This window comes from Petromyzon marinus, unplaced genomic scaffold, assembly GCF_048934315.1.
Source record: "Petromyzon marinus isolate PM22_M1 ecotype Great Lakes invasive population unplaced genomic scaffold, UKy_Petmar_22M1.pri1.0 PM_G_Scaffold_25, whole genome shotgun sequence".
Classification (NCBI taxonomy): domain Eukaryota; kingdom Metazoa; phylum Chordata; class Hyperoartia; order Petromyzontiformes; family Petromyzontidae; genus Petromyzon; species Petromyzon marinus.
In genome coordinates this window covers 867,664-895,090 of record NW_027422817.1, presented here as the reverse complement: position 1 = coordinate 895,090, position 27,427 = coordinate 867,664, and the positions used below count along the sequence as shown (strand labels likewise).

Here is a 27,427-nt window from a genome sequence, read left to right as displayed (position 1 = left end):
CCTGCTGGACGTCTTTGGGGGGAAAAAATTAATGAGTGGGTGAGTGAGTGGGTGAGCGGGTGAGTAAGCGGGTGAGTGAGTGGGTGGGTGGGTGAGTGGGTGAGTGAGTGGGTGGGTGAGTGGGTGGTTGGGTGAGTGAGTGGGTGAGTGAGTGGTTGGGTAAGTGAGTGGGTGAGCGGGTGAGTGAGCAGGTGAGTGAGCGGGTGAGTGGGTGAGTGGTTGGGTGAGTGAGTGGATGGGTGAGTGAGCGGGTGAGTGAGCGGGTGAGTTAGTGAGTGTAGGAATAGGTTTTACCCTTTTAACTGGCACAAACACTGACACCTTTATTCAAGGCATCATGTTTGCAATAACCACAACACAAGCAGTCAAAATGCCAAACTCTGATAATAATATGCACTGTCCTTGAATTTGATTGGTCCACACCCGAGACAGCTGTATGTCCAGTGTGTCCGGCCTTCCACCCCGCTGGCCGGCGCGCCGTTGAATTTGGCCGCTCGTCGCTCGTCGACTCGATGGGCGACGAGGTCACGGAGAGGGAGGAGGAGAGACAGAGAAGGGCGGGCGGGCGGCGAAGAGAAAGGAAGATAGCGCGTGAGTCTGTGACGCGGGTCGCTCCACGCGCAGCGAGCGCACGCGGAGACACAGAGAGACACGGAGAGACACGCGGAGACACGGAGAGACACGGAGAGACACGGAGAGACAGGGAGAGACGCGGAGAGACACGGAGAGACGTGGAGAGACAAGGACACGGAGAGACACGGAGAGATACGCAGAGAGACACGCGGAGACACAGAGAGACACGGAGAGACACAGAGAGACACGGAAAGACACGGGACGGCCTTGAGGGTTTTATTGGTGATTCTTGGTCCTTTCGATGAAGTAACGGTAGATAGAAAATAAAAATAACGCGGCAAAAATTAGATAGTAAACATGTTAAATAATCACTGGGAAAATAACAAAAGCCAAAAAAGCCCACGACGTTTCGATGGCAACATGAGCGGCCTTCATCAGGCGGAGAGAATAGTTGTTGTTAGTGTGAGAGCTGTACAGGGGCGGTGAGGAACGGCAGACGCCGGATTAACCCACTCACCGGCACGGCGACGGCCTCACCACTGGCACACACACAGAGAGAACAGCTCACCAATGACACAGAGAGAACAGCTCACCACTGGCACACAGAGAAAACAGCTCACCACTAGCACACAGAGAACAGCTCACCACTGGCACACAGAGAGAGAACAGCTCACAACTAGCACACACAGAGAACAGCTCACCACTGGCACAGCGATAGAACAGCTCACTACTGGTACACAGAGAGAACAGCTCACCACTGGCACACACAGAGAGAACAGCTCACCACTGGCACACACAGAGAGAACAGCTCACCACTGACACACAGAGAGAACAGCTCACCACTGACACACAGAGAGAACAGCTCACTACTGGCACACACAGAGAGAGAGAACAGCTCACCACTGGCACAGAGAGAACAGCTCACCACTGGCACACACAAAGAGAACAGCTCACCACTGGCACAGAGAGAACAGCTCACCACTGGCACACAGAGAGAACAGCTCACCACTGGCACAGAGAGAGAACAGCTCACCACTGCCACACAGAGAGAACAGCTCACCACTGGCACACAGAGAGAGAGCAGCTCACCACTGGCACACAGAGAGAACAGCTCACCACTGGCACACAGAAAGAATAGCTCACCACGAGTCCACAAAGTTGCTCACCACTGCCAACCCAGCCAAAAGTGGACAGATTCCACACATCTAGTCCTGGTGCTACCACACACAAAGACCCCCAGTGTAGCGAGCAGCACCTACGAAGGCCGGCACAGAACAAGAGGGGGTGGGTGGCCGGCACCACGCCCGGCTGCCTTTGTCTCCCTCGAGGCCGATGTATACACACTACACCAGATTACTCATGTAAGGCTAAGTCGACCTAGGGGGTTGCCCGGGACCGGATGACAACAAATCGTCGCCGGTGCCGGTGGCCGTGAGCGGGAAGTGAACTGTGGGTCGCCGGGTTCGCAGTGCAGCGTGGCGCTAACTGCTGCGCCACCGCTCCGCACCTCCGGTTAGCGCACGGCCGGCTACGTACAAGGAACGAAACTGGTGGACTGCTCCACAAGTCTGGCTGTCGACCTGATGAAGCCGGTTGTAATTACTGGCGAAACGTCACGGCACTCGGATTGTAAATGTTGTGGCTTGGCTCTGCCCCCCCCCCCAGTAGGGATGTGGAATCTCCACCACCGACTCTGCACCCCACACACCACTTGTTTTGAGCGTTGACACGGAATACATTTTTTTGCAAATTTCCGCGTAAAAATTTAATGACGTCAACTAAAACAACGAAACGAATAGACGACTGTGCACAATCAAACACGCGCACAACCGGTGACGAATTTGCCACGTTCTGTTGACGTTGACAACCCTTGCTCGTTGGCTGCGTCCGGTGGTTGGCGGGTCTTTCACGACGCGTTTAAATATTCACGCCGTCTAACCCCCAAAACACCTCCGTTGCGGATGATATCGGTCGTGAAAGCCTCCTAAAGGAACCCGTTGACTTTGACCCACCGCCGTGACCCACCGTGTTCTGGGTTCAACGCGAAAGGAAAAAGCGTCACTGTGTGTGACGCCCAGAGGCTTCGCCCGAGGCAAGGCCGGTGAACTTCCAGACCACAAGAGGCAACTCACCCCCCCAGCCTCCCCCCTTCTCTATTCAATGCGGGTCCCTCCCACCCCCTCAGCTCGACACGAAACTCCACAGCAACACGGCAAGTTGCAGAACGTGCACCGTCACCACCGTCACGGTGTAGAACGTGACACTGTCACCGTGTACACCGTCACCACCGTCACGGTGTACAACGTGCACCGTCACCGTGTAGAACGTGCACCGTCACCACCGTCACGGTGTACAACGTGCACCGTCACCGTGTAGAACGTGCACCGTCACCACCGTCACCGTGTACAACGTGCACCGTCACGGTGTAGAGCGTGACACCGTCACGGTGTAGAACGTGCACCGTCACGGTGTAGAACGTGCACCGTCACCACCGTCACAGTGTAGAGCGTGCACCATCACCACCGTCACGGTGTACAACGTGCACCGTCACCGTGTACAACGTGCACCGTCGCTACGCGCCTGTTATACCGCGGAATGCGGCGCCGTTGCCGGGAGCGTGCCGACCACCGCCGCCCGCTTGCGATGCCGCGCCGAGCGAGCGAATCGACGGGGCTCAACGTTGGACTCGCGAACCAAATTTTGGGCTCGCCAACAAAGCGACTTCGGGAACGGCCCCTCTGGAACCCAAACTTGCTTGCGAGCGGACGGAGTCACCCGCGACAAGCCAATTGCAGCCTCGCGAAGGCCGGAAACCCCCTCGCCGTGCCCCGCCCACCCCAACAGGCCACGCCCCCCTCGTCTGCCGCACGGCGGTTTGGCTCGCGATAAGCCGCGGGGTTAAATTGTGCAAATTTTTTATTTATTTTTTAAAGCAAAAATCGACAGATTTTAAGATTCGATTCTCTAATCCGGAACCCCCCCGACACTGAACAAACCTTTCGCCCAACTCGCTCGCCCGCCCGCCCTGCCGATTCCACCATCGACCGATCACGCGTCGGGGTGGAGGGGGAGGCGGGCGAGAGAGGCGCGCGGCACGTTCGCCGCTGGGAGCTACGCGCTGACAAAATTGAAATCGTGATCGCACGTCTAACCGGAACCGCCACCACCCCCACCGCTACCCACTCTCCCTCTCTCTCTCTCCGGATTACCGTTCGGCGATTCGCGGCGGCGACGACGTTCACCGCCTGACGCGTCGTTCCGCCTTCGTTTGAAACGTCGTTTTCGTTTACCGGGTCCGCGACGCGACGCCAACGGAGGGCTCCCGACGCCGCCGATTCAATCGGGCGTCGGGGGTCTCTCGCTCGCTGTCCCACAAGCCCCCCCCCACCCCCGCCCCCCCCCCTCCGAGAACCGGGAGCGAGCCGAGAGGTCGCCGCCGCGCGACGGAACGGCGACGCTCTCACGGGCCGCTCTCCCCCCCCCTCGCGCCGGAGGAGGCCCCGGCCCCCGCGCGGCCCTCCGCTCGCCCGTGGGGCGACCCGCCCGGGGCCCGGCGGAGCGCCGGGAGGCCGTCGGGGGGCGCCGGTGCCGGGAGGCCGACGGAGGCGCCGGTGCCGGGCGGGTCGCGGGTCGCGGGCGTGGGCGGGCGGCACATCGACACGGGGGGGCAGTCGTCAATCCTGCGGTGGGAGGTGAGTGAGGTGAGGGAGGTGAGGGAGGTGAGGGAGGTGAGGGAGGGAGGTGAGGGAGGTGAGGGAGGTGAGGGAGGTGAGGGAGGGAGGTGAGGGAGGTGAGGTGAGGGAGGGAGGTGAGGGAGGTGAGGGAGGTGAGGTGAGGTGAGGGAGGTGAGGGAGGTGAGGGAGGGAGGTGAGGGAGGTGAGAGAGGGAGGTGAGGGAGGTGAGGTGAGGGAGGTGAGGGAGGTGAGGGAGGGAGGTGAGGTGAGGGAGGGGAGGTGAGGGAGGTGAGGTGAGGTGAGGGAGGGGAGGTGAGGGAGGTGAGGGAGGGAGGTGAGGTGAGGGAGGTGAGGGAGGGAGGTGAGGGAGGTGAGGTGAGGGAGGGAGGGAGGGAGGTGAGGTGAGGTGAGGGAGGTGAGGGAGGTGAGGGAGGTGAGGGAGGTGAGGGAGGGAGGTGAGGGAGGTGAGGGAGGTGAGGGAGGTGAGAGAGGGAGGTGAGGGAGGTGAGGGAGGTGAGTGAGGTGAGGTGAGGTGAGGGAGGGAGGTGAGGGAGGTGAGGGAGGTGAGGTGAGGGAGGTGAGGGAGGTGAGGTGAGGGAGGTGAGGGAGGTGAGGGAGGTGAGGGAGGAAGGTGAGGTGAGGGAGGTGAGAGAGGGAGGTGAGGGAGGTGAGGGAGGTGAGGGAGGTGAGGGAGGGAGGTGAGGGAGGTGAGGGAGGTGAGGGAGGGAGGTGAGGGAGGTGAGGGAGGTGAGGGAGGTGAGGTGAGGGAGGGGAGGTGAGGGAGGTGAGGGAGGTGAGGTGAGGGAGGGGAGGTGAGGGAGGTGAGGGAGGAGAGGGAGGTGAGGGAGGTGAGGGAGGGAGGTGAGGGAGGTGAGGTGAGGTGAGGGAGGGGAGGTGAGGGAGGTGAGGGAGGTGAGGGAGGGAGGTGAGGTGAGGGAGGTGAGGGAGGGAGGTGAGGGAGGTGAGGGAGGGGAGGGAGGTGAGGGAGGTGAGGTGAGGGAGGTGAGTGAGGTGAGGGAGAGAGGGAGGTGAGGTGAGGTGAGGGAGGTAAGGTGAGGGAGGTGAGGGAGGTGAGGGAGGGAGGTGAGGGAGGTGAGGGAGGTGAGGGAGGTGAGGTGAGGGAGGTGAGGGAGGTGAGGGAGGGAGGTGAGGTGAGGGAGGTGAGAAAGGGAGGTGAGGGAGGTGAGGTGAGGGAGGTGAGTGAGGTGAGGGAGGTGAGGGAGAGAGGGAGGTGAGGTGAGGTGAGGGAGGTAAGGTGAGGGAGGTGAGGGAGGTGAGGGAGGTGAGGGAGGTGAGGTGAGGGAGGTGAGGGAGGTGAGGGAGGGAGGTGAGGTGAGGGAGGTGAGAAAGGGAGGTGAGGGAGGTGAGGGAGGGAGGTGAGGGAGGTGAGGGAGGGAGGTGAGGTGAGGGAGGTGAGAAAGGGAGGTGAGGGAGGTGAGGGAGGTGAGGGAGGGAGGTGAGGTGAGGGAGGTGAGGTGCGGGAGGTGAGGGAGGTGAGGGAGGGAGGTGAGGTGAGGGAGGTGAGAAAGGGAGGTGAGGGAGGTGAGGGAGGTGAGGGAGGGAGGTGAGGGAGGTGAGGGAGGGAGGTGAGGTGAGGGAGGTGAGAAAGGGAGGTGAGGGAGGTGAGGGAGGTGAGGGAGGGAGGTGAGGTGAGGGAGGTGAGGTGCGGGAGGTGAGTGAGGTGAGGGAGGTGAGGGAGAGAGGGAGGTGAGGTGAGGTAAGGGAGGTAAGGTGAGGGAGGTGAGGGAGGTGAGGGAGGGAGGTGAGGGAGGTGAGGTGAGGTGAGGGAGGTGAGGAGGTGAGGGAGGTGAGGGAGGGAGGGAGGTGAGGGAGGTGAAGGAGGTGAGGTGAGAGAGGGAGGTGAGGGAGGTGAGGGAGAGAGGTGAGGGAGGTGAGGGAGGGAGGTGAGGGAGGTGAGGGAGGTGAGGGAGATGAGGGAGGGAGGTGAGGGGAGGTGAGGTGAGGTGAGGGAGGTGAGGGAGGTGAGGGAGGTGAGGGAGGGAGGGAGGTGAGGGAGGTGAGAGAGGTGAGGGAGGTGAGGGAGGTGAGAGAGGGAGGTGAGGTGAGGGAGGTGAGGGAGGTGAAGGAGGTGAGGTGAGAGAGGGAGGTGAGGGAGGTGAGGGAGAGAGGGAGGGAGTTAGCATATAATTTAGCATTGAAATGGCTGAGTGATTAGCTTGTGACTGGTCACAGAAATAGCTATGTTAAAAGTTAAAGCATACACATCCGCAGAGGCACCCCTTGACAAAGGAATTAGCATAGAATTTAGCATTGAAATAGCTAAGTTAAAGCATACACATCCGCAGAGGCACCCCTTGACAAAGGAATTAGCATAGAATTTAGCATTGAAATAGCTGAGTGATTAGCTTGTAACTGGTCACAGAAATAGCTATGTTAAAGTCAGAGCATACACATTCACCGAGGCACTTAGTACAAATCAAACAGGAGAATTTAGCATTGAAATAACTAGGCGAATTTCGCATTGAAATAACTGAGTGATTAGCTAGTGACTGGTCACAGAAATGGCTATGTTGAAGTCAATGCCTACACATCTGAGCTATTCAAAGTACTATATAGTGAACCAATAAAAAACTAAAATATAAATTACCTTAATGTTATCAATAAACTCTATATTCTCCAATCAGCTAAGCTACCAACAATAAGTCGTTATATATCACAATGCTATATGGCGAAAAAATGGGTGGATTCTTACCCTCAACTTTAGCAACACGGATAGCTACGGGCCCCGTTCAGACGGACGAGTTCATCCATGGTCGGAACAGAGGAGGGGGAGAGAGACAGCTGCGAGGCGCTATTATACTCTATGTTGTAAACAATACCATTAACCGTGGTGTGAGAGGTATTAAGAGTCAAGGCTGGCGAAAGAGCTGCGGTCTGAAGGTCATCGTAAAATACAATTAATTAAGAACAGAAATGGTTTAAAACATCTTTCCAATGGTTACTAAGCCAGAATCCATCCTCTCGGTTGAAATTGTCTCTGTGCTTGTATATGTGAATGGCCTCATGAACGAATCTCTCATGGTAGCCGGTTGGTTTGCAAAGAACCTCCGCCTTGGAGAAGTCAATGTCATGTGAGCCCACTGAATTATAACAGTGATCTTCCACGGCAGAGGAGTTCGTTCTATCGTGTTTCAAGTCTGCTTTATGTTCGCGGATGCGGTCCGAGATATGTCGTTTGGTTTCTCCAATGTAGCTACTACCACAGAGGCACTTCAGTTTGTAAACGCCCGGGTACTGTATGTCTGGAACAGCATCTTTCACAGATGGAATTAAATCACGGATTTTATGTTCTGTGTTGAATCGGACCTGGATCTTGTGTTTATTCAGGATTTTGGAGCTCTTTTTAGTGACCCCTGCAATGTAGGGTAAGGTGATGGTTTTGAGTGGCTCCACAAGAGGATCCTACTTCGTGACTGGAGTGATGGCTTTGCGGATTGTGTAGTCGGAGTAACCATTAGCCCTGAGAGCCTGGTGTACGTGCTTGAGTTCACTGGTAATGTGTTCCTGGTTGGCAATGCATTGGGCTCTATGGTATAGAGTCTTGATGAGGGAGTTCTTCTGGGATGGATGGTGGTGGGAATCCGGTTTCAAGTAAGCATCTGTATGGGTAGCTTTCCTGTAGACAGAGTGGCTCATTGAACCATCATGTCTTATTTTAATTAAGACATCCAAAAAGGGTAGTTTGCCATCTTTTTCGACCTCCATGGTAAATCTGATGGCTGGGTGTATGGAATTGATGTGGTCACGGAATTGGTCTAGAGCAGGCTGGCCATGTGGCCAGATGACAAAGGTGTCATCAACGTACCTCTTCCATAAGGTCGTGCGTAGAGTGGCAGTCTGGATGGCGTCAGTTTCAAATTTTTCCATGAATACGTTGGCTACAACCGGAGATAGGGGGGAGCCCATTGGGGTGCCCTCAGTTTGTTTGTTGAAAGCTCCATTCCAGGTGAAGTATGTGTTGGTTAAGCAATGTCTCACCAGGGGGGGTACATCAGTTTGCAGTCCTCGATGAACCAGGTCTTCAATGATAGCGATGGTGTCAGGTACCGGGACTTTGGTGAACAAGGACACCACATCAAAACTGACAAGCAGGTCGTCTGGGGACAGGGAAATGCCTTTGATTGTCGATACCAGGTGAGTAGAATTTAGTACCGCAGAGGTGGTTTTTCCAGTGAAAGGTCGCAGTATATCAGCAAGAAAACGTGCCAGTTTGTAGGTGGGGGAGTTGATAGTAGAGACGATGGGACGAAGGGGTGTATCTTCTTTGTGTATCTTTGGAAGGCCATATAATCTTGGTGGTCTGGCAGCAGAGGGTTTCAACGAGAACTGTTTGATCTCATCAATTAATGCTGTTGAATCAGAGATGATTTTGTTCGTTTTGGTGACCAGGCTGTTGGTGGGATCTCTTTTTATTTTTGTATAGCTGCCATCGTTGAGTAGTTCTTGAATTTTGTTGTTATATTCTGTTTTGTCCATGATGACAGTGGCATTGCCCTTGTCGGCTGAGAGGACGACAATATCATCCCTCTTTTTTAATTGAGATAATTCAAAACGTTCATCTTTGCTGATATACTGCGACCTTTCACTGGTAAAACCACCTCTGCGGTACTAAACTCTACTCACCTGGTATCGACAATCAAAGGCATTTCCCTGTCCCCAGACGACCTGCTTGTCAGTTTTGATGTGGTGTCCTTGTTCACCAAAGTCCCGGTACCTGACACCATCGCTATCATTGAAGACCTGGTTCATCAAGGACTGCATAATGATGTACCCCCCCTGGTGAGACATTGCTTAACCAACACATACTTCACCTGGAATGGAACTTTCTACAAACAAACTGAGGGCACGCCAATGGGCTCCCCCCTATCTCCGGTTGTAGCCAACGAATTCATGGAAAAATTTGAAACTGACGCCATCCAGACTGCCACTCTACGCCCGACCTTATGGAAGAGGTACGTTGATGACACCTTTGTCATCTGGCCACATGGCCAGCCTGCTCGAGACCAATTCCGCGACCACATCAATTCCATACACCCAGCCATCAGATTTACCATGGAAGTCGAAAAAGATGGCAAACTACCCTTTTTGGATGTCTTAATTAAAAGGAGACATGATGGTTCAATGAGCCACTCTGTCTACAGGAAAGCTACCCATACAGATGCTTACTTGAAACCGGATTCCCACCACCATCCATCCCAGAAGAACTCCCTCATCAAGACTCTATACCATAGAGCCCAATGCATTTCCGACCAGGAACACATTACCAGTGAACTCAAGCACGTACACAAGGCTCTCAGGGCTAATGGTTACTCCGACTACACAATCCGCAAAGCCATCACTCCAGTCATGAAGAAGGATCCTCTTGTGGAGCCACTCAAAACCATCACCTTACCCTACATTGCAGGGGTCACTAAAAAGATCTCCAAAATCCTGAATAAACACAAGATCCAGGTCCGATTCAACACAGTACATAAAATCCGTGATTTAGTTCCATCTGTAAAAGATGCTGTTCCAGACATACAGTACCCGGGCGTTTACAAACTAAAGTGGCTCTGTGGTAGTAGCTACATTGGAGAAACCAAACGACATATCTCGGACCGCATCCGCGAACATAAAGCAGACTTGAAACACGGTAGAACGAACTCCTCTGCCGTGGCAGATCCCTGTTATAATTCAGTGGGCTCACATGACATTGACTTCTCCAAGACGGAGGTTCTTTGCAAACCAACCGGCTACCATGAGAGATTCGTTCATGAGGCCATTCACATATACAAGCACAGAGACAATTTCAACCGAGAAGATGGATTCTGGCTTAGTAACCATTGGAAAGATGTTTAAAACCATTTCTGTTCTTAATTAATTGTATTTTACGATGACCTTCAGACCGCAGCTCTTTCGTCAGCCTTGACTCTTAATACCTCTCACACCACGGTTAATGGTATGGTTTACAACATGGAGTATAATAGCGCCTCGCAGCTGTCTCTCTCCCCCTCCTCTGTTCCGACCATGGATGAACTCGTCCGTCTGAACGGGACCCGTAGCTATCCGTGTTGCTAAAGTTGAGGGTAAGAATCCACCCATTTTTTCGCCATATAGCATTGTGATATATAACGACTTATTGTTGGTAGCTTAGCTGATTGGAGAATATAGAGTTTATTGATAACATTAAGGTAATTTATATTTTAGTTTTTTATTGGTTCACTATATAGTACTGTGAATAGCTCAGATGTGTAGGCCTTGACTTCAACATAGCCATTTCTGTGACCAGTCACTAGCTAATCACTCAGTTATTTCAATGCTAAATTCGCCTAGTTATTTCAATGCTAAATTCTCCTGTTTGATTTGTACTAAGTGCCTCGGTGAATGTGTATGCTCTGACTTTAACATAGCTATTTCTGTGACCAGTTACAAGCTAATCACTCAGCTATTTCAATGCTAAATTCTATGCGAATTCCTTTGTCAAGGGGTGCCTCTGCGGATGTGTATGCTTTAACTTTTAACATAGCCATTTCTGTGACCAGTCACAAGCTAATCACTCAGCCATTTCAATGCTAAATTATATGCTAATTCTTTTGTCAAGGCGCTTTGTTTCCTCTCACACAGCTTAAAGGTCGTGATCTGAACGTGGCTTTTTCACTCCAGCGCTGTCCTACCAGACAGTCTCGTCCCTTCACCTGATGAAGGCCGCTTGTGTTGTGGCCGAAACGTCGTGAGAATATTATTGCGTTATATCATTTGATCAATTTATTATTTTATTCTCATTCTACGTGACTTTACCGAAAGAACCAAAGAAGATGAATCATTGCAGTTACGAAAGCTTTAAATCGAAATTTAGAGGGAGGGAGGTGAGGGAGGTGAGGGAGGTGAGGGAGAGAGGGAGGGAGGTGAGGGAGGGGATCAGACAAACGTCCATCTGTTAAAGTCACGACTGCTCAGAATCTCAGAATCAAGAATGTGTATTCAGGCTGTAGGAGGAAAGGAATCCGATGAGCTCTGAAGCTCTCTTTCACCGAGGTGCAGTGAGGGCAGGGGCTCAGCGAGTTGATGCTCACACACACACGGACGCTTCCACTTGCTGGAGTTTGTCCTCCGACTGTCACCGTCCGAGAATCTCAGGCAGATTCGGACCAACGCTGCTGCTGCAGCTGTGCGAGTGGGCGAGTGAGTCAGTGGGCGAGTGAGTCAGTGGGCGAGTGTGGTCAGTGGGCGAGTGAGTCAGTGGGCGAGTGGGTCAGTGGGTGAGTGAGTCAGTGGGTCAGTGGGCGAGTGGGTCAGTGGGCGAGTGGGTGAGTGGGTCAGTGGGCGAGTGGGCGAGTGGGTCAGTGGGCGAGTGGGTCAGTGGGTCAGTGGGCGAGTGGGTCTGTGGGCGAGTGGGTGAGTGGGTCAGTGGGCGAGTGGGTCAGTGGGCGAGTGGGCGAGTGAGTCAGTGGGCGAGTGAGTCAGTGGGCTAGTGGGTCAGTGGGCGAGTGGGCGAGTGGGTCAGTGGGCGAGTGGGTCAGTGGGCGAGTGGGTCAGAGGCCGAGTGGGCGAATGGGTCAGTGGGCGAGTGGGTGAGTGGGTCAGTGGGCGAGTGGGTCAGTGGGCGAGTGGGTCAGTGGGCGAGTGGGTCAGAGGCCGAGTTGGCGAATGGGTCAGTGGGCGAGTGGGTGAGTGGGTCAGTGGGCGAGTGGGTCAGTGGGCGAGTGGGTCAGTGGGCGAGTGGGTCAGTGGGCGAGTGAGTCAGTGGGCGAGTGGGTCAGTGGGCGAGTGGGCGAGTGGGTCAGTGGGCGAGTGGGCGAGTGTGTCAGTGGGCGACTGAGTCAGTGGGCAAGTGGACGAGTGGGCGAGTGATTCAGTGGGCGAGTAGGCGAGTGGGCGAGTGGGTCAGTGGGAGAGTGAGTCAGTGGGTCAGTGGGCGAGTGGGTCAGTGGGCGAGTGAGTCAGTGGGTGAGTGAGTCAGTGGGCGAGTGGGTCAGTGGCCGAGCGAGCAGGTAAGCGAGCGGGTAAAGCAAGTGAGCGGGCGGCCCGGGCTAGCGGGCGGGCGAGCGAGCGAGCGGGTGGGCCCTCACCGGATGTCGTTGTGGCGGTAGTCTCGGTCCCACGCCGCCTTGCGCTTGAGCAGCGGGTACAGGACGAGGAAGCCGATGGCGGCGACGACGACGAGGAGGAGGAGCACGCCCATCACGGCGCCCGTCACGACGCCGGCGTTAGCGCTCGCTGCACACGACACGATCACCCACACACGCGTAACCTTCACAGACTGTAGGGGAAAGTGCTGTCTGTAACAGACTGTAGGGGCAAGTGCTGTCTCTAACAGACTGTAGGGGCAAGTGCTGTCTGTAACAGATTGTAGGGGCGAGTGCTGCCTGTAACAGACTGTAGGGGCAAGTGCTGTCTGTAACAGACTGTAGGGGAAAGTGCTGGCTGTAACAGACTGTAGGGGCAAGTGCTGTCTGTAACAGACTGTAGGGGAAAGTGCTGTCTGTAACAGACTGTCAGGGCGAGTGCTGTCTGTAACAGACTGTAGGGGAAAGTGCTGTCTGTAACAGACTGTAGGGGCAAGTGCTGTTAGCGAGCAGCAGCAGCTATGAAAGCCGGAACGGTACACGAGGGGGTGGGTGGCCAGCACCACGCCCGGCCGCCTTTGTCTCCCCAGTGGCGATGTTTACACACCGCACCAGGTACTCATTTGAGGCCGTGTCGACCGAGCGGAGGCCCAGGGACCGGTTCAGATAATGGTCACCGGCGGTGTTGGCCGTGAGCGGGAATCGAACCCCGGGTCGCCGGGTTCGTAGCACAGCCACACGCACACACACACGTACACACAACAACCGCCATTCGCCACTAAGTGGCGGTGACGTCACCACGACGCTTGTGCCAGGCTATGTGTACCCTGAGGCCACGTGAAGTGTCGAACGCCCGCTGGCAGGTCACGGGGCAGACCCAGGTGCCACGGGTCGACTGACTGAGATGACTGCCTGATGCACCACCTGTGCCCCTACTGTGCCAACCTGCTGTGCTTTAGCCACCCGGCGCTCCGCTCGTTGTTCTGAGCGTCGCTCCTCCGCCCTCCGTTGTTGTTGGAGGGCGACTGCCTCCAACTGCCCAGTAGCATCCTTCACGAGCCTCCTTCACAGAGGCCGATCTTGACACCGCTGGTACCAGTCATCGGCAAGTCCACTCAGCTCCACGTCCTCCTGTACCACATCACTCCATCTCTTCTCTAGCCCGTGCCGCGCCCGCTGAGCCCCCTCAATCCGGCCAAACAAAAGCTGTTTCGGCATGCGGTGGCTGGGCATGCGGGCTACATGACCCAGCCATCGCAGCCTTGCCTGCCGGAGGAGCTCACCGATGGGACCCTGCCCAGATCTTCGAAGGATTTGTGAGCTCCTCACACAATCCAGTCTGGTTAAACCCAGGATGGATCGTAGGCAGGCCAGCCTAAATGTTTCTAACCGGCGAAGATGTTCCATTAGGGGGGTCCACGTTTCGCAAGCGTAGAGAAGGGAGGGAATGACCGTGGCCGAGAAGACCTGAAGCTTAGTGCGGAGCGACAGACCAGGTAGCTTCCACACAACGTTACGCAACCGATGAAAAGATATTGCCGCTCGACTGATTCGGAGTGAGACCTCTGCTGTTAAACTGGAGCCAGTCATAAGCACACTGCCCAGGTATGGGAAACTCTCCACTCTCTACACAACTGCCCCATCACCGATTGGGAGTTGTGGGGGTGGAGTGTCCGATGGTACAAAATACCCAGGCAGGTGCTTAGTTTTGGTGGGGCTGATGGTAAGGCCCCACCTCTTAGCTCCAGTCTCAGCAGCAGCATATTCAACTCTTCCTCTGACTGAGCAGCTATTACCAAATCATCAGCATACATAACGTGGTTGAGCAATAGGGAGCCATCCCTTGACCGCACCCGGGCATCGATTAGCCTCCCATTATATCTGTACCATATGGAGATTCCCCCGGTACAGCTATTGAAGGCTTCACGAACTACGTGGTCAAAATAGATGTTAAATAATGTGGGAGCCAGAGGACATCCCTGTCGCACCCCAAGGTGTACAGGGAATGGCTCTGACTCCCGGCCACATAGTTTTACCCGGGCCCGCTCACCATCATGAAGGTCCTTAATGATCGTGAGCAGAGGGTCAGGTACTCCAAAAGCACGAAGAATGACCCAGAGCCCAGGCCTACTGATGGTATCATAGGCCTTGACCAGGTCAATAAAGCAGAGATGTAGGTCTTGTTAGAATTCCCTACACCTCTGCTGTAGCAGACGGACAGAAAATATGGCATCTGTGCAGGACCGCCCTTTCCTGAAACCGCATTGGGGCTCCGCAAGCCTCTCCTCAGCGTGCCTGGCAAGGCGATGCTGAATAATCCTTGCCAGGACCTTTCCCGGCACACTGAGGAGTGAGATGCCCCTGTAGTTGTTACAGTCTGTGCGGTCCCCCTTCTTAAAAAGGGGGACCACCAGGGCATCCTTCCAATCCTGCGGAACCCGTCCAGTGGTCCAGACTGTTGTTATGATGTCATATAGGGCAGTCTGTGCACAAACGTCACCCTCCCTCAGCATTTCGCTTGGGAGATCATCTCTGCCCGCTGCCTTTCCTGGTCTCAGACTCCGGATCGCCTTCAATACTTCCTCAGCAGATGGCACCTCAGCCAGCCACTCACAGGGGGTGACTTCTTCCAATATTTGAGGCACCGTAGCCTCAGCAGGGTCATCCTCACTTTGTGCCACGATGTTTTCCTGGCTGAGGGATTTTCCCTCCCCCAGGACCTCACAGAAATGCTCAGCAAATCTGCGAACCTGTTCCTGGGGGTCGGAGATTGGATCACCGTTTTTTCCCCTAATGATGGTAATAGGTGTGGCGCTGCAGGTTACTTTTTTGATGGAGTTAAATAGAGATTTGTGATCACGGGCCACTGAGGCAGACTCCATCTCCTCAGCAACCCGCGACCACCACCCATCCTTGCAGCGCCTCACGGCTCTCCGAACCTCCGAGCGAAGGCTGCGGTAAGCCTCCTCATTCTCTGACGTGGGATTCTGTAACCGATGACAGTGGGCCTGTCGCTTTTTCTCAACCATCCTGAACACCTCCTCTGTTAGGCAGGGTCTCTGGGGAGGTCTGGACCGCGTACCCAAAGCAGCCATTGCAGCTGCATGAGTCACAGTCCTAAACCTCGCCCATTTACCCTCGACATCAGGAGGAGTCGGGGACGATGCCAATCCCAGCCGCAAGCGATGATGAAATTCTCGCTTGCAACTTTCATCAGATAACTGAGACCAGGCCACTTTATGTTGGAATGGGGTCCTGGGTGTACACCCACCACCGGAGTGGAAGAATGGCAGGCGCATCTTACAGATGACTAGTCGATGGTCAGAGGGCAGTTCAGCTCCACAGTAGGTCCTGGTGTCAAGGACATGGGCTTGCATTCGCTGGTCCGTCACTATGTAGTCCAGCAGATGTTCTTGCTTGGACCCGGCATGCATCCATGATGTTGTGTGGATGCGCCGATGCCGGAACAGCGTGTTGGTAATTACAAGCCCATGGGCTGCACAAAAATCTAGCAGCCTCCTACCATTGTTATTGAGCTGATCTGGCCCATGCCCTCCAATCACTCCAGACCAGGTGCCAGTATCATAACCAACTCGGGCATTGAAGTTACCCAACATGATGACTATCCCGAGGGGCCACTTTAGCCAGCACCTGTGATAGGAGGTCATAGAGGCATCTGACTCATCGGCTTTGCCTGCATCCCTCCACGGATGTTCATCTTCGGTGGGGGCATAAGTAACCACGACCACCATTCCTCGCCTCCGGTTGATGGGAAGGCGAGCCCAAAGTAGCCTGGGGCTTACAGCTTCCCACACCTCACCGCCACGCTCCCACGCCCCCTTCATTCTTTTATTCAAAAGAAGACCCACATCCTGTTGTTTGGCAGTCTGCTGCCCCGAGTAGAGGACTGTCCATCCCTCATGGTGGCAGGAGCCAGAGCCGGTCCACCGGACCTCCTGAATGCCGCATAGATCCAGGCGGTACCGGTCCAGCTCCCGACAGAGGAGTGGCAGCCTCTCCTCTGCAGTGAGCGTTCGAACATTCCACGTGGCCACCCGTAGTGGCTTTTCGTTGTTTCTGGAGTAGCCCCGAGGGTAGGTATTCAATCTCCTGGCTCCGCCAATTGGGGTTTGGCCAGGAGACGTCATAGACGCCTGGCCCCCCGGGGCCTCCGGCACAAGCTTATTAGTTACATATTTCAGTTTAATTCGTGGTTTCGTGGTAATTAATTGAAGGTGGAGGGGTTACCAGCCCCTCGCACCTGTCCAGAGCCCCCGTTTAGCCCCTGTGGTGGACACATATGCCATGAGGGGAGGAGCCAATCAAAATTGGATCTCCCCCCACAGCACTGTCCACGACAGAGTTGCCCGTCCGGCACCGCGAGGAAGTAGGGGGTTGTTTTGCCGGACCACGTACACACACACGCACACACACACACACACGCACACACACGCGTGGCGCCCGCGTGCGTAGCGAGAGGCAGACTCACGGCTCACGAGCGAGAGGGTCACGACGCACGACCGCCAGCCCACGCGGTTGCTGGCGTTGCACCGATAGGTCCCCGCATGGCTCTCGCTCGCGTTGCTGATGCGCAGCGTTCCTCCTGCGTGCCGCACCAAGCGGGGAGAATCAACAAGCGGAGAGCTCACTCCTGTGGGTCTGTGTGTGGTGAGTCTGTGGGTCTGTGTGTGGTGAGTCTGTGGGTCTCTGTGTGGTGAGTCTGTGGGTCTCTGTGTGGTGAGTCTGTGGGTCTCTGTGTGGTGAGTCTGTGGGTCTCTGTGTGGTGAGTCTATGGGTCTCTGTGTGTGGTGAGTCTATGGGTCTCTGTGTGGTAAGTCTATGGGTCTCTGTGTGGTGAGTCTGTGGGTCTCTGTGTGGTGAGTCTGTGGGCCTCTGTGTGGTGAGTCTATGGGTCTCTGTGTGGTGAGTCTGTGGGTCTCTGTGTGTGGTGAGTCTATGGGTCTCTGTGTGGTGAGTCTGTGGGTCTCTGTGTGGTGAGTCTGTGGGTCTCTGTGTGGTGAGTCTGTGGGTCTCTGTGTGGTGAGTCTATGGGTCTCTGTGTGTGGTGAGTCTATGGGTCTCTGTGTGGTGAGTCTGTGGGTCTCTGTGTGGTGAGTCTGTGGGTCTCTGTGTGGTGAGTCTGTGGGTCTCTGTGTGTGGTGAGTCTGTGGGTCTGTGTGTGGTGAGTCTGTGGGTCTCTGTGTGATGAGTCTGTGGGTCTCTGTGTGTGGTGAGTCTGTGGGTCTCTGTGTGGTGAGTCTGTGGGTCTCTGTGTGGTGAGTCTGTGGGTCTCTGTGTGGTGAGTCTGTGGGTCTCTGTGTGTGGTGAGTCTGTGGGTCTCTGTGTGGTGAGTCTGTGGGCCTCTGTGTGGTGAGTCTGTGGGTCTCTGTGTGTGGTGAGTTTGTGAGTCTCTGTGTGGTGAGTCCATGAGTCTCTGTGTGGTGAGTCTGTGGGTCTCTGTGTGGTGAGTCTATGGGTCTCTGTGTGGTGAGTCTGTGGGTGTCTGTGTGGTGAGTCTGTGGGTCTCTGTGTGTGGTGAGTCTGTGGGTCTCTGTGTGTGATGAGTCTATGGGTCTCTGTGTGGTGAGTCTATGGGTCTCTGTGTGGTGAGTCTGTGGGTCTCTGTGTGTGGTGAGTTTGTGAGTCTATGTGTGGTGAGTCTGTGGGTCTCTGTGTGGTGAGTCTATGAGTCTCTGTGTGGTGAGTCTGTGGGTCTCTGTGTGGTGAGTCTATGGGTCTCTGTGTGGTGAGTCTGTGGGTGTCTGTGTGGTGAGTCTGTGGGTCTCTGTGTGTGGTGAGTCTGTGGGTCTCTGTGTGTGATGAGTCTATGGGTCTCTGTGTGGTGAGTCTATGGGTCTCTGTGTGGTGAGTCTGTGGGTCTCTGTGTGTGGTGAGTCTGTGGGTCTCTGTGTGGTGAGTCTATGGGTCTCTGTGTGTTGAGTCTGTGGGTCTCTGTGTGTGGTGAGTCTGTGGGTCTCTGTGTGAGTGAGTCTGTGGGTCTCTGTGTGTGGTGAGTCTGTGGGTCTCTGTGTGGTGAGTCTATGGGTCTCTGTGTGGTGAGTCTGTGGGTCTCTGTGTGTGGTGAGTCTATGGGTCTCTGTGTGGTGAGTCTGTGGGTCTCTGTGTGGTGAGTCTGTGGGTCTCTGTGTGGTGAGTCTGTGGGTCTCTGTGTGGTGAGTCTATGGGTCTCTGTGTGTGGTGAGTCTATGGGTCTCTGTGTGGTGAGTCTGTGGGTCTCTGTGTGGTGAGTCTGTGGGTCTCTGTGTGGTGAGTCTGTGGGTCTCTGTGTGTGGTGAGTCTGTGGGTCTGTGTGTGGTGAGTCTGTGGGTCTCTGTGTGATGAGTCTGTGGGTCTCTGTGTGTGGTGAGTCTGTGGGTCTCTGTGTGGTGAGTCTGTGGGTCTCTGTGTGGTGAGTCTGTGGGTCTCTGTGTGGTGAGTCTGTGGGTCTCTGTGTGTGGTGAGTCTGTGGGTCTCTGTGTGGTGAGTCTGTGGGCCTCTGTGTGGTGAGTCTGTGGGTCTCTGTGTGTGGTGAGTTTGTGAGTCTCTGTGTGGTGAGTCTATGAGTCTCTGTGTGGTGAGTCTGTGGGTCTCTGTGTGGTGAGTCTATGGGTCTCTGTGTGGTGAGTCTGTGGGTGTCTGTGTGGTGAGTCTGTGGGTCTCTGTGTGTGGTGAGTCTGTGGGTCTCTGTGTGTGATGAGTCTATGGGTCTCTGTGTGGTGAGTCTATGGGTCTCTGTGTGGTGAGTCTGTGGGTCTCTGTGTGTGGTGAGTTTGTGAGTCTATGTGTGGTGAGTCTGTGGGTCTCTGTGTGGTGAGTCTATGAGTCTCTGTGTGGTGAGTCTGTGGGTCTCTGTGTGGTGAGTCTATGGGTCTCTGTGTGGTGAGTCTGTGGGTGTCTGTGTGGTGAGTCTGTGGGTCTCTGTGTGTGGTGAGTCTGTGGGTCTCTGTGTGTGATGAGTCTATGGGTCTCTGTGTGGTGAGTCTATGGGTCTCTGTGTGGTGAGTCTGTGGGTCTCTGTGTGTGGTGAGTCTGTGGGTCTCTGTGTGGTGAGTCTATGGGTCTCTGTGTGTTGAGTCTGTGGGTCTCTGTGTGTGGTGAGTCTGTGGGTCTCTGTGTGAGTGAGTCTGTGGGTCTCTGTGTGTGGTGAGTCTGTGGGTCTCTGTGTGGTGAGTCTGTGGGTCTCTTTGTGAGTCTATGGGTCTCTGTGTGTGGTGAGTCTGTGGGTCTCTGTGTGGTGAGTCTGTGGGTCTCTGTGTGGTGAGTCTATGGGTCTCTGTGTGTGGTGAGTCTATGGGTCTCTGTGTGGTGAGTCTGTGGGTCTCTGTGTGGTGAGTCTGTGGGTCTCTGGGTGGTGAGTCTGTGGGTCTCTGTGTGTGGTGAGTCTGTGGGTCTGTGTGTGGTGAGTCTGTGGGTCGCTGTGTGTGGTGAGTCTATGGGTCTCTGTGTGGTGAGTCTGTGGGTCTCTGTGTGGTGATTCTGTGGGTCTCTGTGTGGTGAGTCTGTGGGTCTCTGTGTGATGAGTCTGTGGGTCTCTGTGTGTGGTGAGTCTGTGGGTCTCTGTGTGGTGAGTCTGTGGGTCTCTGTGTGGTGAGTCTGTGTTGTATATGGCCCTTTTTCCACAATTAATATCCATAAGAATATTTACGGATGCATACACCTAGATTTCTTTTTCCTTTCTTTCGTGACAAACAATATATATATATATTTTTTAATAATGAATAAAACCCGTAAGCCAGAAACACAAAAAACCAGGTGTCGGTCATAAACAGGCTATTAATAAATAAAGAAATAAATAAACTCTCGAGGCGAGGATGTTAGCAGCTATCTGCGAAGATCTCCAGATGAACAAGAGTTTGATGTGCCCTAAGGGAGGTCAAGCAGAGGGAAGCCCTCCCGCAAGCCAGAAATGAGGACACCCACGGGTTAAACTATTTTTTTTTTAAACAACGGTTCAAATTTAAAATGCAATAACAAGAATGAGCTAAAGTTAGCGGTCCTCGCGCTCACTCCAATCAAGACCAGGCCACCAGATACATCAGTGAATTATTATCCAATAATTAATTCGCTATCAAATGATTTTCACCTTTAATACTTTTACTGTTAAAGCAAAGCTTGGAGACAAAATACCGAGTCACATCAAAGGTTATCGAGAAGGAATGAGGCGAACGGGCAAACTTACGAAAGAGTTTAAACAATATCCCAAGCAACCCCGACCATCTTTGTCTCTCTCACAGCGCGGAGAAGCAGGAATTACACCTTATCACAAGGGGCCATCTGGAAAAGCCAGCCGGGTTTGATGAGGAGACACACCCAACCCCACACACGGCAACCAGACAAACAAGTTTTAAAGAAATTGCAAAATAACATTAATAATAATGTGTTAACCTTAAACGATATTCCATTATAGAACCTTACAGAACCAAGGGATATGGATTCCAACAATCTGGAAACGGACCTCTTAAACTCAGGATGAAAATTATTTTTCTTTTTAATAATTCCATCATAACAATTCGAACCTCGGTAAACCGAGAGGTGTCGGGAGGACGTAGTTACAAACACGAGTCGTGGCGAACATGGAGTCGAAATGATATTTGCAAAGTATAGAGAGATGGGAAGATCCCGGCCACCTTTGTCTTTCCCTGCAGCACGTGATAAAATGCATATGCTCGGAAGAGCATCTTCACTTGGAAATAAATCAAATACTATGAATCACAAGCAGGATCATAACTGTGTATGATAAGATACCAACTGTGATGTGAAATGTTAAACTTAAAAAAAATCTTAACCATTTCTTTGTGCGTCGGAACGCGAACGGAAAAGGGGGGGGGGGGAACCCGCCCCTCTCTCTGGGTGGAGGGATTAGACAACCAGACGCCACCAAGATGAATCGAGGTGTCTGTTGTCTTGATGTTTATGGCTTGAGGAAAGACCCGAACAGGGCCATGTCATAAATGACACACACACAAACATACACACTGACACACGAACCCCCCCCCACCACCGACACACGAACCCCCCCCCCCACCGACATACGATCAGATCAAAGATAGCTCCACCTCGTGAGGGGGAGCCGAGAAGGGGAGAGATTTTTGGCATAAAAAGGAGCCGTTTCAGCATTGAAACCAACTCATCAGCCCTCGGGGCCAGCTCATCAGCCCTCGGGGCCAACTCATCAGCCCTCGGGGGCAGCTCAACAGAAGAAGACTCATCTCAACTCAGCTCAACAGAAGAAGACTCATCTCAACTCAGCTCAACAGAAGAAGACTCATCTCAACTCAACTCAGCAGAAGAAAAACTTGACCTGTCGCTCGCGAGCGCAGCGTCAGCCACTACAGCAGCGGAAAGAGCGCGCGCCGGCGTAGCTCATCCAGCAGTGGAGGAAACTGCTGTCAGCGAACCAGCACGGGCGCTTTCGCGCATCTTCAAGGAGAAAGAGCGCGGCCAGCAACGCCAAGCAAGAGCGTGCAGCAGCTCAGCCAGCAGTGGAGAGAAACTGCTACCAGCGAACCAGCAAGGGCGCGTTCGCGCATCTTCAAGGAGAGGGAGCGCGCGCCACCAGCGTGCCACCAGCACCAGCGCCACCACGAGCGAATCGTGAGCCTGCAATCTACAACCGCCGACGACGGAGCACCAGCGCGCCGCTGCGGGCGTGCTTCTAACGCCGTCTACCAGACGGTCATCTCAGCTACAACAACGCATCTACTCGTTCACCAACGTCCGTCGAGTCCGAACCAACTACTGAAAGAAGAATCAACTGATACGTATGATACACTGCCCCCCACTACACACAAACCAGACGTCTGCTTGACGCAAAGAATCGATTCTGAACATTGGCCTACTCTTTCACCACTCACACCATTCAACACACACACACGGGTCATTAACAAAGCCTAAAAACCTCAAGCCATTGAACCATCCGTGATTGTGGAAACATCGCAACGACCGAGTGAATAATCCATCGTTTTTAAGAGTGTTCATAATTTTTCTCTGTAATATTGTGCTGGGGCTGTACTTCTAACCGCATAAATTACCAACTGACCCATTAACAAGGATTAATTCTTGGCTCCTCACCACGGAGCGCCGCTCGCGGGGATAGAGAGCTTGTTCAACCGGTTCCCTGTCAGGGGTCTGGCCACAATCAATTAAAAGATTGGCCCGAGATAAGGATCTCAAAAGGAAACATCGCCACCCATTGAGTCGCGTTGAGAAGTTGATTAGGAATACTTGAGTCGTTCGTTAATATTTGTCTTTCTGCATAATCTTGCCGGTATCCACGAATGAAATAACGAATTCAAACGCATATTTGTGCCTCCAAGAATAATACTGGTTGGAGTGCCCTGTCAACGAGTAGCGTTGCATAATAATCAGTCATCCTATTGTTAACAACGTGACAATAATTGCATTAAGGGCCGCGCATGATCAGTGACCGAATGCTGTTTTGTGTGACAATTCAAGTAACGAAGCATTGTGGCCATCGAGTGGTGTTGATAAGGCAATTAGAAGTATTACAGTCGAACGCTTTAAATTCATAATCGTTATGAATCAATGAACGAACATCAACGTGGTACTGTGCTGACGATTTCAAGCATAATAACTTCGCATATCAGAGTGTATTAAGGATTGGATACGAATCAAAGACCAAGTGCCGTATTGTGTAACAATTCAAGCATACGAGTTTGCATATTATAAAGTTAAGGTTTGATAGAATAGTTCGCATGTTTTTAATCTCTCTCTCAACAACCGATCGATTGCGTTACGCGTCGGGAATTAACCACAGGTGCCGCTATCGAGGTGAAACAACGCAATCGTGATGGTATCGTGTTAACGCTGTGTTGAAATTCCAAAATCCCGAGATTGAGTTTTTCATATTATCCAAAAATTAAAGTTAGCTAGAAATAAAATTGATTAAAGCAGAAGGTTTGTGTGTGATTCTTCCTGAAATTCTGCATAATATTGTTCTGCGTATGAGATCTGAATCCTGGGGACCTATCATAAGCACACTATCACCACATGATCCAGAACACACATAATCCGTAATGTTCAATCGAGAGTAATCGTATCCTTATCGATAATACGGAATTGAAGAGCAGAGTCGAATCGTCTCTCTCTCTCATTCACGCTCACAACGCCTGCGTCACTGCATACGATTAATTGCGTTATTCCAATTCATAACACAATCCTCGTCACCGAGGCTCGACCTGATAATCCATAACGACCTGCATTATCATAACCACGCCCACTCGCATAAATTAATACGATTATCTCTCGAATCAGCATAATTTATGCACGTAATTACACTAATTAACATAATTTCGGATAAATTATGCAAATCTCAAATTTCATTTAATTTTCATTATTTTCATCAATTTTCATAACACCTATATATACAACATCTGTGGGTCTCTGTGTGGTGAGTCTGTGGGTCTCTGTGTGGTGAGTCTGTGGGTCTCTGTGTGGTGAGTCTGTGGGTCTCTGTGTGGTGAGTCTGTGGGTCTCTGTGTGTGGTGAGTTTGTGAGTCTCTGTGTGGTGAGTCTGTGGGTCTCTGTGTGGTGAGTCTATGAGTCTCTGTGTGGTGAGTCTGTGGGTGTCTGTGTGGTGAGTCTGTGGGTCTCTGTGTGTGGTGAGTATGTTGGTCTCTGTGTGTGATGAGTCTATGGGTCTCTGTGTGGTGAGTCTATGGGGTCTATGTGTGGTGAGTCTGTGGGTCTCTGTGTGTGATGAGTCTGTGGGTCTCTGTGTGGTGAGTCTATGGGTCTCTGTGTGGTGAGTCTGTGGGTCTCTGTGTGTGGTGAGTCTGTGGGTCTCTGTGGGAGTGAGTCTGTGGGTCTCTGTGTGTGGTGAGTCTGTGGGTCTCTGTGTGGTGAGTCTGTGGGTCTCTTTGTGAGTCTATGGGTCTCTGTGTGTGGTGAGTCTGTGGGTCTCTGTGTGGTGAGTCTGTGGGTCTCTGTGTGATGATTCTATGGGTCTCTGTGTGGTGAGTCTGTGGGTCTCTGTGTGGTGAGTCTATGGGTCTCTGTGTGGTGAGTCTACGGGTCTCTGTGTGTGATGAGTCTGTGGGTCTCTGTGTGGTGAGTCTGTGGGTCTCTGTGTGTTGAGTCTATGGGTCTCTGTGTGGTGAGTCTGTGGGTCTCTGTGTGTGGTGAGTCTGTGGGTCTCTGTGGGAGTGAGTCTGTGGGTCTCTGTGTGTGGTGAGTCTGTGGGTCTCTGTGTGGTGAGTCTGTGGGTCTCTTTGTGAGTCTATGGGTCTCTGTGTGTGGTGAGTCTGTGGGTCTCTGTGTGGTGAGTCTGTGGGTCTCTGTGTGATGATTCTATGGGTCTCTGTGTGGTGAGTCTGTGGGTCTCTGTGTGGTGAGTCTATGGGTCTCTGTGTGGTGAGTCTACGGGTCTCTGTGTGTGATGAGTCTGTGGGTCTCTGTGTGGTGAGTCTGTGGGTCTCTGTGTGGTGAGTCTATGGGTCTCTGTGTGTTGAGTCTATGGGTCTCTGTGTGGTGAGTCTATGGGTCTCTGTGTGGTGAGTCTATGGGTCTCTGTGTGTGGTGAGTTTATGGGTCTCTGTGTGTGGTGAGTCAATGGGTCTCTGTGTGTGGTGAGTCTGTGGGTCTCTGTGTGGTGAGTCTGTGGGTCTCTGTGTGGTGAATCTGTGGGTCTCTGTATGGTGAGTCTATGGGTCTCTATGTGTGGTGAGTCTATGGGTCTCTGTGTGGTGAGTCTATGGGTCTCTGTGTGGTGAGTCTGTGGGTCTCTGTGTGTGGTGAGTCTGTGGGTCTCTGTGTGGTGAGTCTATGGGTCTCTGTGTGGTGAGTCTGTGGGTCTCTGTGTGGTGAGTCTATGGGTCTCTGTGTGGTGAGTCTATGGGTCTCTGTGTGGTGAGTCTATGGGTCTCTGTGTGGTGAGTCTATAAGTATCTGTGTGTGCTGAGTCTATGAGTCTCTGTGTGGTGATGAGTCTATGAGTCTCTGTGTGCTGATTCTATGAGTCTCTGTGTGTGGTGAGTCTATGGGTCTCTGTGTGTGGTAAGTCTATGGGTCTCTGTGTGTGGTGAGACTATGGGTCTCTGTGTGTGGTGAGTCTATGGGTCTCTGTGTGTCGTGAGTCTATGCGTCTCTGTGTGTGGTGAGTCTATGGGTCTCTGTGTGTGGTGAGTCTATGGGTCTCTGTGTGTGGTGAGTATATGGGTCTCTGTGTGTGGTGAGTCTATGGGTCTCTGTGTGTGGTGAGTCTATGAGTCTCTGTGTGTGGTGAGTCTGTGGGTCTCTGTGTGTGGTGAGTCTATGGGTCTCTGTGTGTGGTGAGTCTATGGGTCTCTGTGTGTGGTGAGTCTATGGGTCTCTGTGTGTGGTAAGTCTATGGGTATCTGTGTGTGGTGAGACTATGGGTCTCTGTGTGTGGTGAGTCTATGGGTCTCTGTGTGTGGTGAGTATATGGGTCTCTGTGTGTGGTGAGTCTATGGGTCTCTGTGTGTGGTGAGTCTATGAGTCTCTGTGTGTGGTGAGTCTATGGGTCTCTGTGTGTGGTGAGTCTATGGGTCTCTGTGTGTGGTGAGTCTATGGGTCTCTGTGTGTGGTGAGTCTATGGGTCTCTGTGTGTGGTGAGTCTATGGGTCTCTGTGTGTGGTGAGACTATGGGTCTCTGTGTGTGGTGAGTCTATGGGTCTCTGTGTGTGGTGAGTCTATGGGTCTCTGTGTGTGGTGAGTCTATGGGTCTCTGTGTGTGGTGAGTCTGTGGGTCTGTGTGTGGTGAGTCTGTGGGTCGCTGTGTGTGGTGAGTCTATGGGTCTCTGTGTGGTGAGTCTGTGGGTCTCTGTGTGGTGATTCTGTGGGTCTCTGTGTGGTGAGTCTGTGGGTCTCTGTGTGATGAGTCTGTGGGTCTCTGTGTGTGGTGAGTCTGTGGGTCTCTGTGTAGTGAGTCTGTGGGTCTCTGTGTGGTGAGTATGTGGGTCTCTGTGTGGTGAGTCTGTGGGTCTCTGTGTGTGGTGAGTCTGTGGGTCTCTGTGTGGTGAGTCTGTGGGTCTCTGTGTGGTGAGTCTGTGGGTCTCTGTGTGTGGTGAGTTTGTGAGTCTCTGTGTGGTGAGTATGTGGGTCTCTGTGTGGTGAGTCTATGAGTCTCTGTGTGGTGAGTCTGTGGGTGTCTGTGTGGTGAGTCTGTGGGTCTCTGTGTGTGGTGAGTATGTTGGTCTCTGTGTGTGATGAGTCTATGGGTCTCTGTGTGGTGAGTCTATGGGTCTCTGTGTGGTGAGTCTGTGGGTCTCTATGTGTGATGAGTCTGTGGGTCTCTGTGTGGTGAGTCTATGGGTCTCTGTGTGGTGAGTCTGTGGGTCTCTGTGTGTGGTGAGTCTGTGGGTCTCTGTGGGAGTGAGTCTGTGGGTCTCTGTGTGTGGTGAGTCTGTGGGTCTCTGTGTGGTGAGTCTGTGGGTCTCTTCGTGAGTCTATGGGTCTCTGTGTGTGGTGAGTCTGTGGATCTCTGTGTGGTGAGTCTGTGGGTCTCTGTGTGATGATTCTATGGGTCTCGGTGTGGTGAGTCTGTGGGTCTCTGTGTGGTGAGTCTATGGGTCTCTGTGTGGTGAGTCTACGGGTCTCTGTGTGTGGTGAGTCTGTGGGTCTCTGTGTGGTGAGTCTGTGGGTCTCTGTGTGGTGAGTCTATGGGTCTCTGTGTGGTGAGTCTATGGGTCTTTGTGTGGTGAGTCTATGGGTCTCTGTGTGGTGAGTCTATGGGTCTCTGTGTGGTGAGTCTGTGGGTCTCTGTGTGGTGAGTCTGTGGGTCTCTGTGTGTGGTGAGTCTGTGGGTCTCTGTGTGGTGAGTCTATGGGTCTCTGTGTGGTGAGTCTGTGGGTCTCTGTGTGGTGAGTCTATGGGTCTCTGTGTGGTGAGTCTATGGGTCTCTGTGTGGTGAGTCTATGGGTCTCTGTGTGGTGAGTCTATAAGTATTTGTGTGTGCTGAGTCTATGAGTCTCTGTGTGGTGATGAGTCTATGAGTCTCTGTGTGCTGATTCTATGAGTCTCTGTGTGTGGTGAGTCTATGGGTCTCTGTGTGTGGTAAGTCTATGGGTCTCTGTGTGTGGTGAGACTATGGGTCTCTGTGTGTGGTGAGTCTATGGGTCTCTGTGTGTCGTGAGT

General features: G+C 53.2%; 1 protein-coding gene across 2 annotated transcripts in view; it reads right to left on the bottom strand.

Moving 5' to 3' along the window:
- Positions 1–833: 833 nt before the first annotated feature.
- LOC142913367 (coxsackievirus and adenovirus receptor homolog) overlaps positions 834–27,427 on the bottom strand; it is a 51,947-nt gene continuing 25,353 nt past the window's right edge. The window contains exons 5-8 of one of the 2 annotated variants that reach the window (XM_076060892.1): positions 16,803–16,916; positions 12,317–12,464; positions 11,046–11,085; positions 4,161–4,253 (exon numbers count right to left, since the gene is read on the bottom strand). In XM_076060892.1, the coding sequence (XP_075917007.1) occupies positions 4,248–4,253; positions 11,046–11,085; positions 12,317–12,464; positions 16,803–16,916 (308 nt within the window). In that variant the 3' untranslated portion in view covers positions 4,161–4,247. Of the gene's footprint in view, positions 4,254–11,045; positions 11,086–12,316; positions 12,465–16,802; positions 16,917–27,427 lie in introns of both variants that reach the window. The other variant, XM_076060891.1, reaches the window with a different exon arrangement.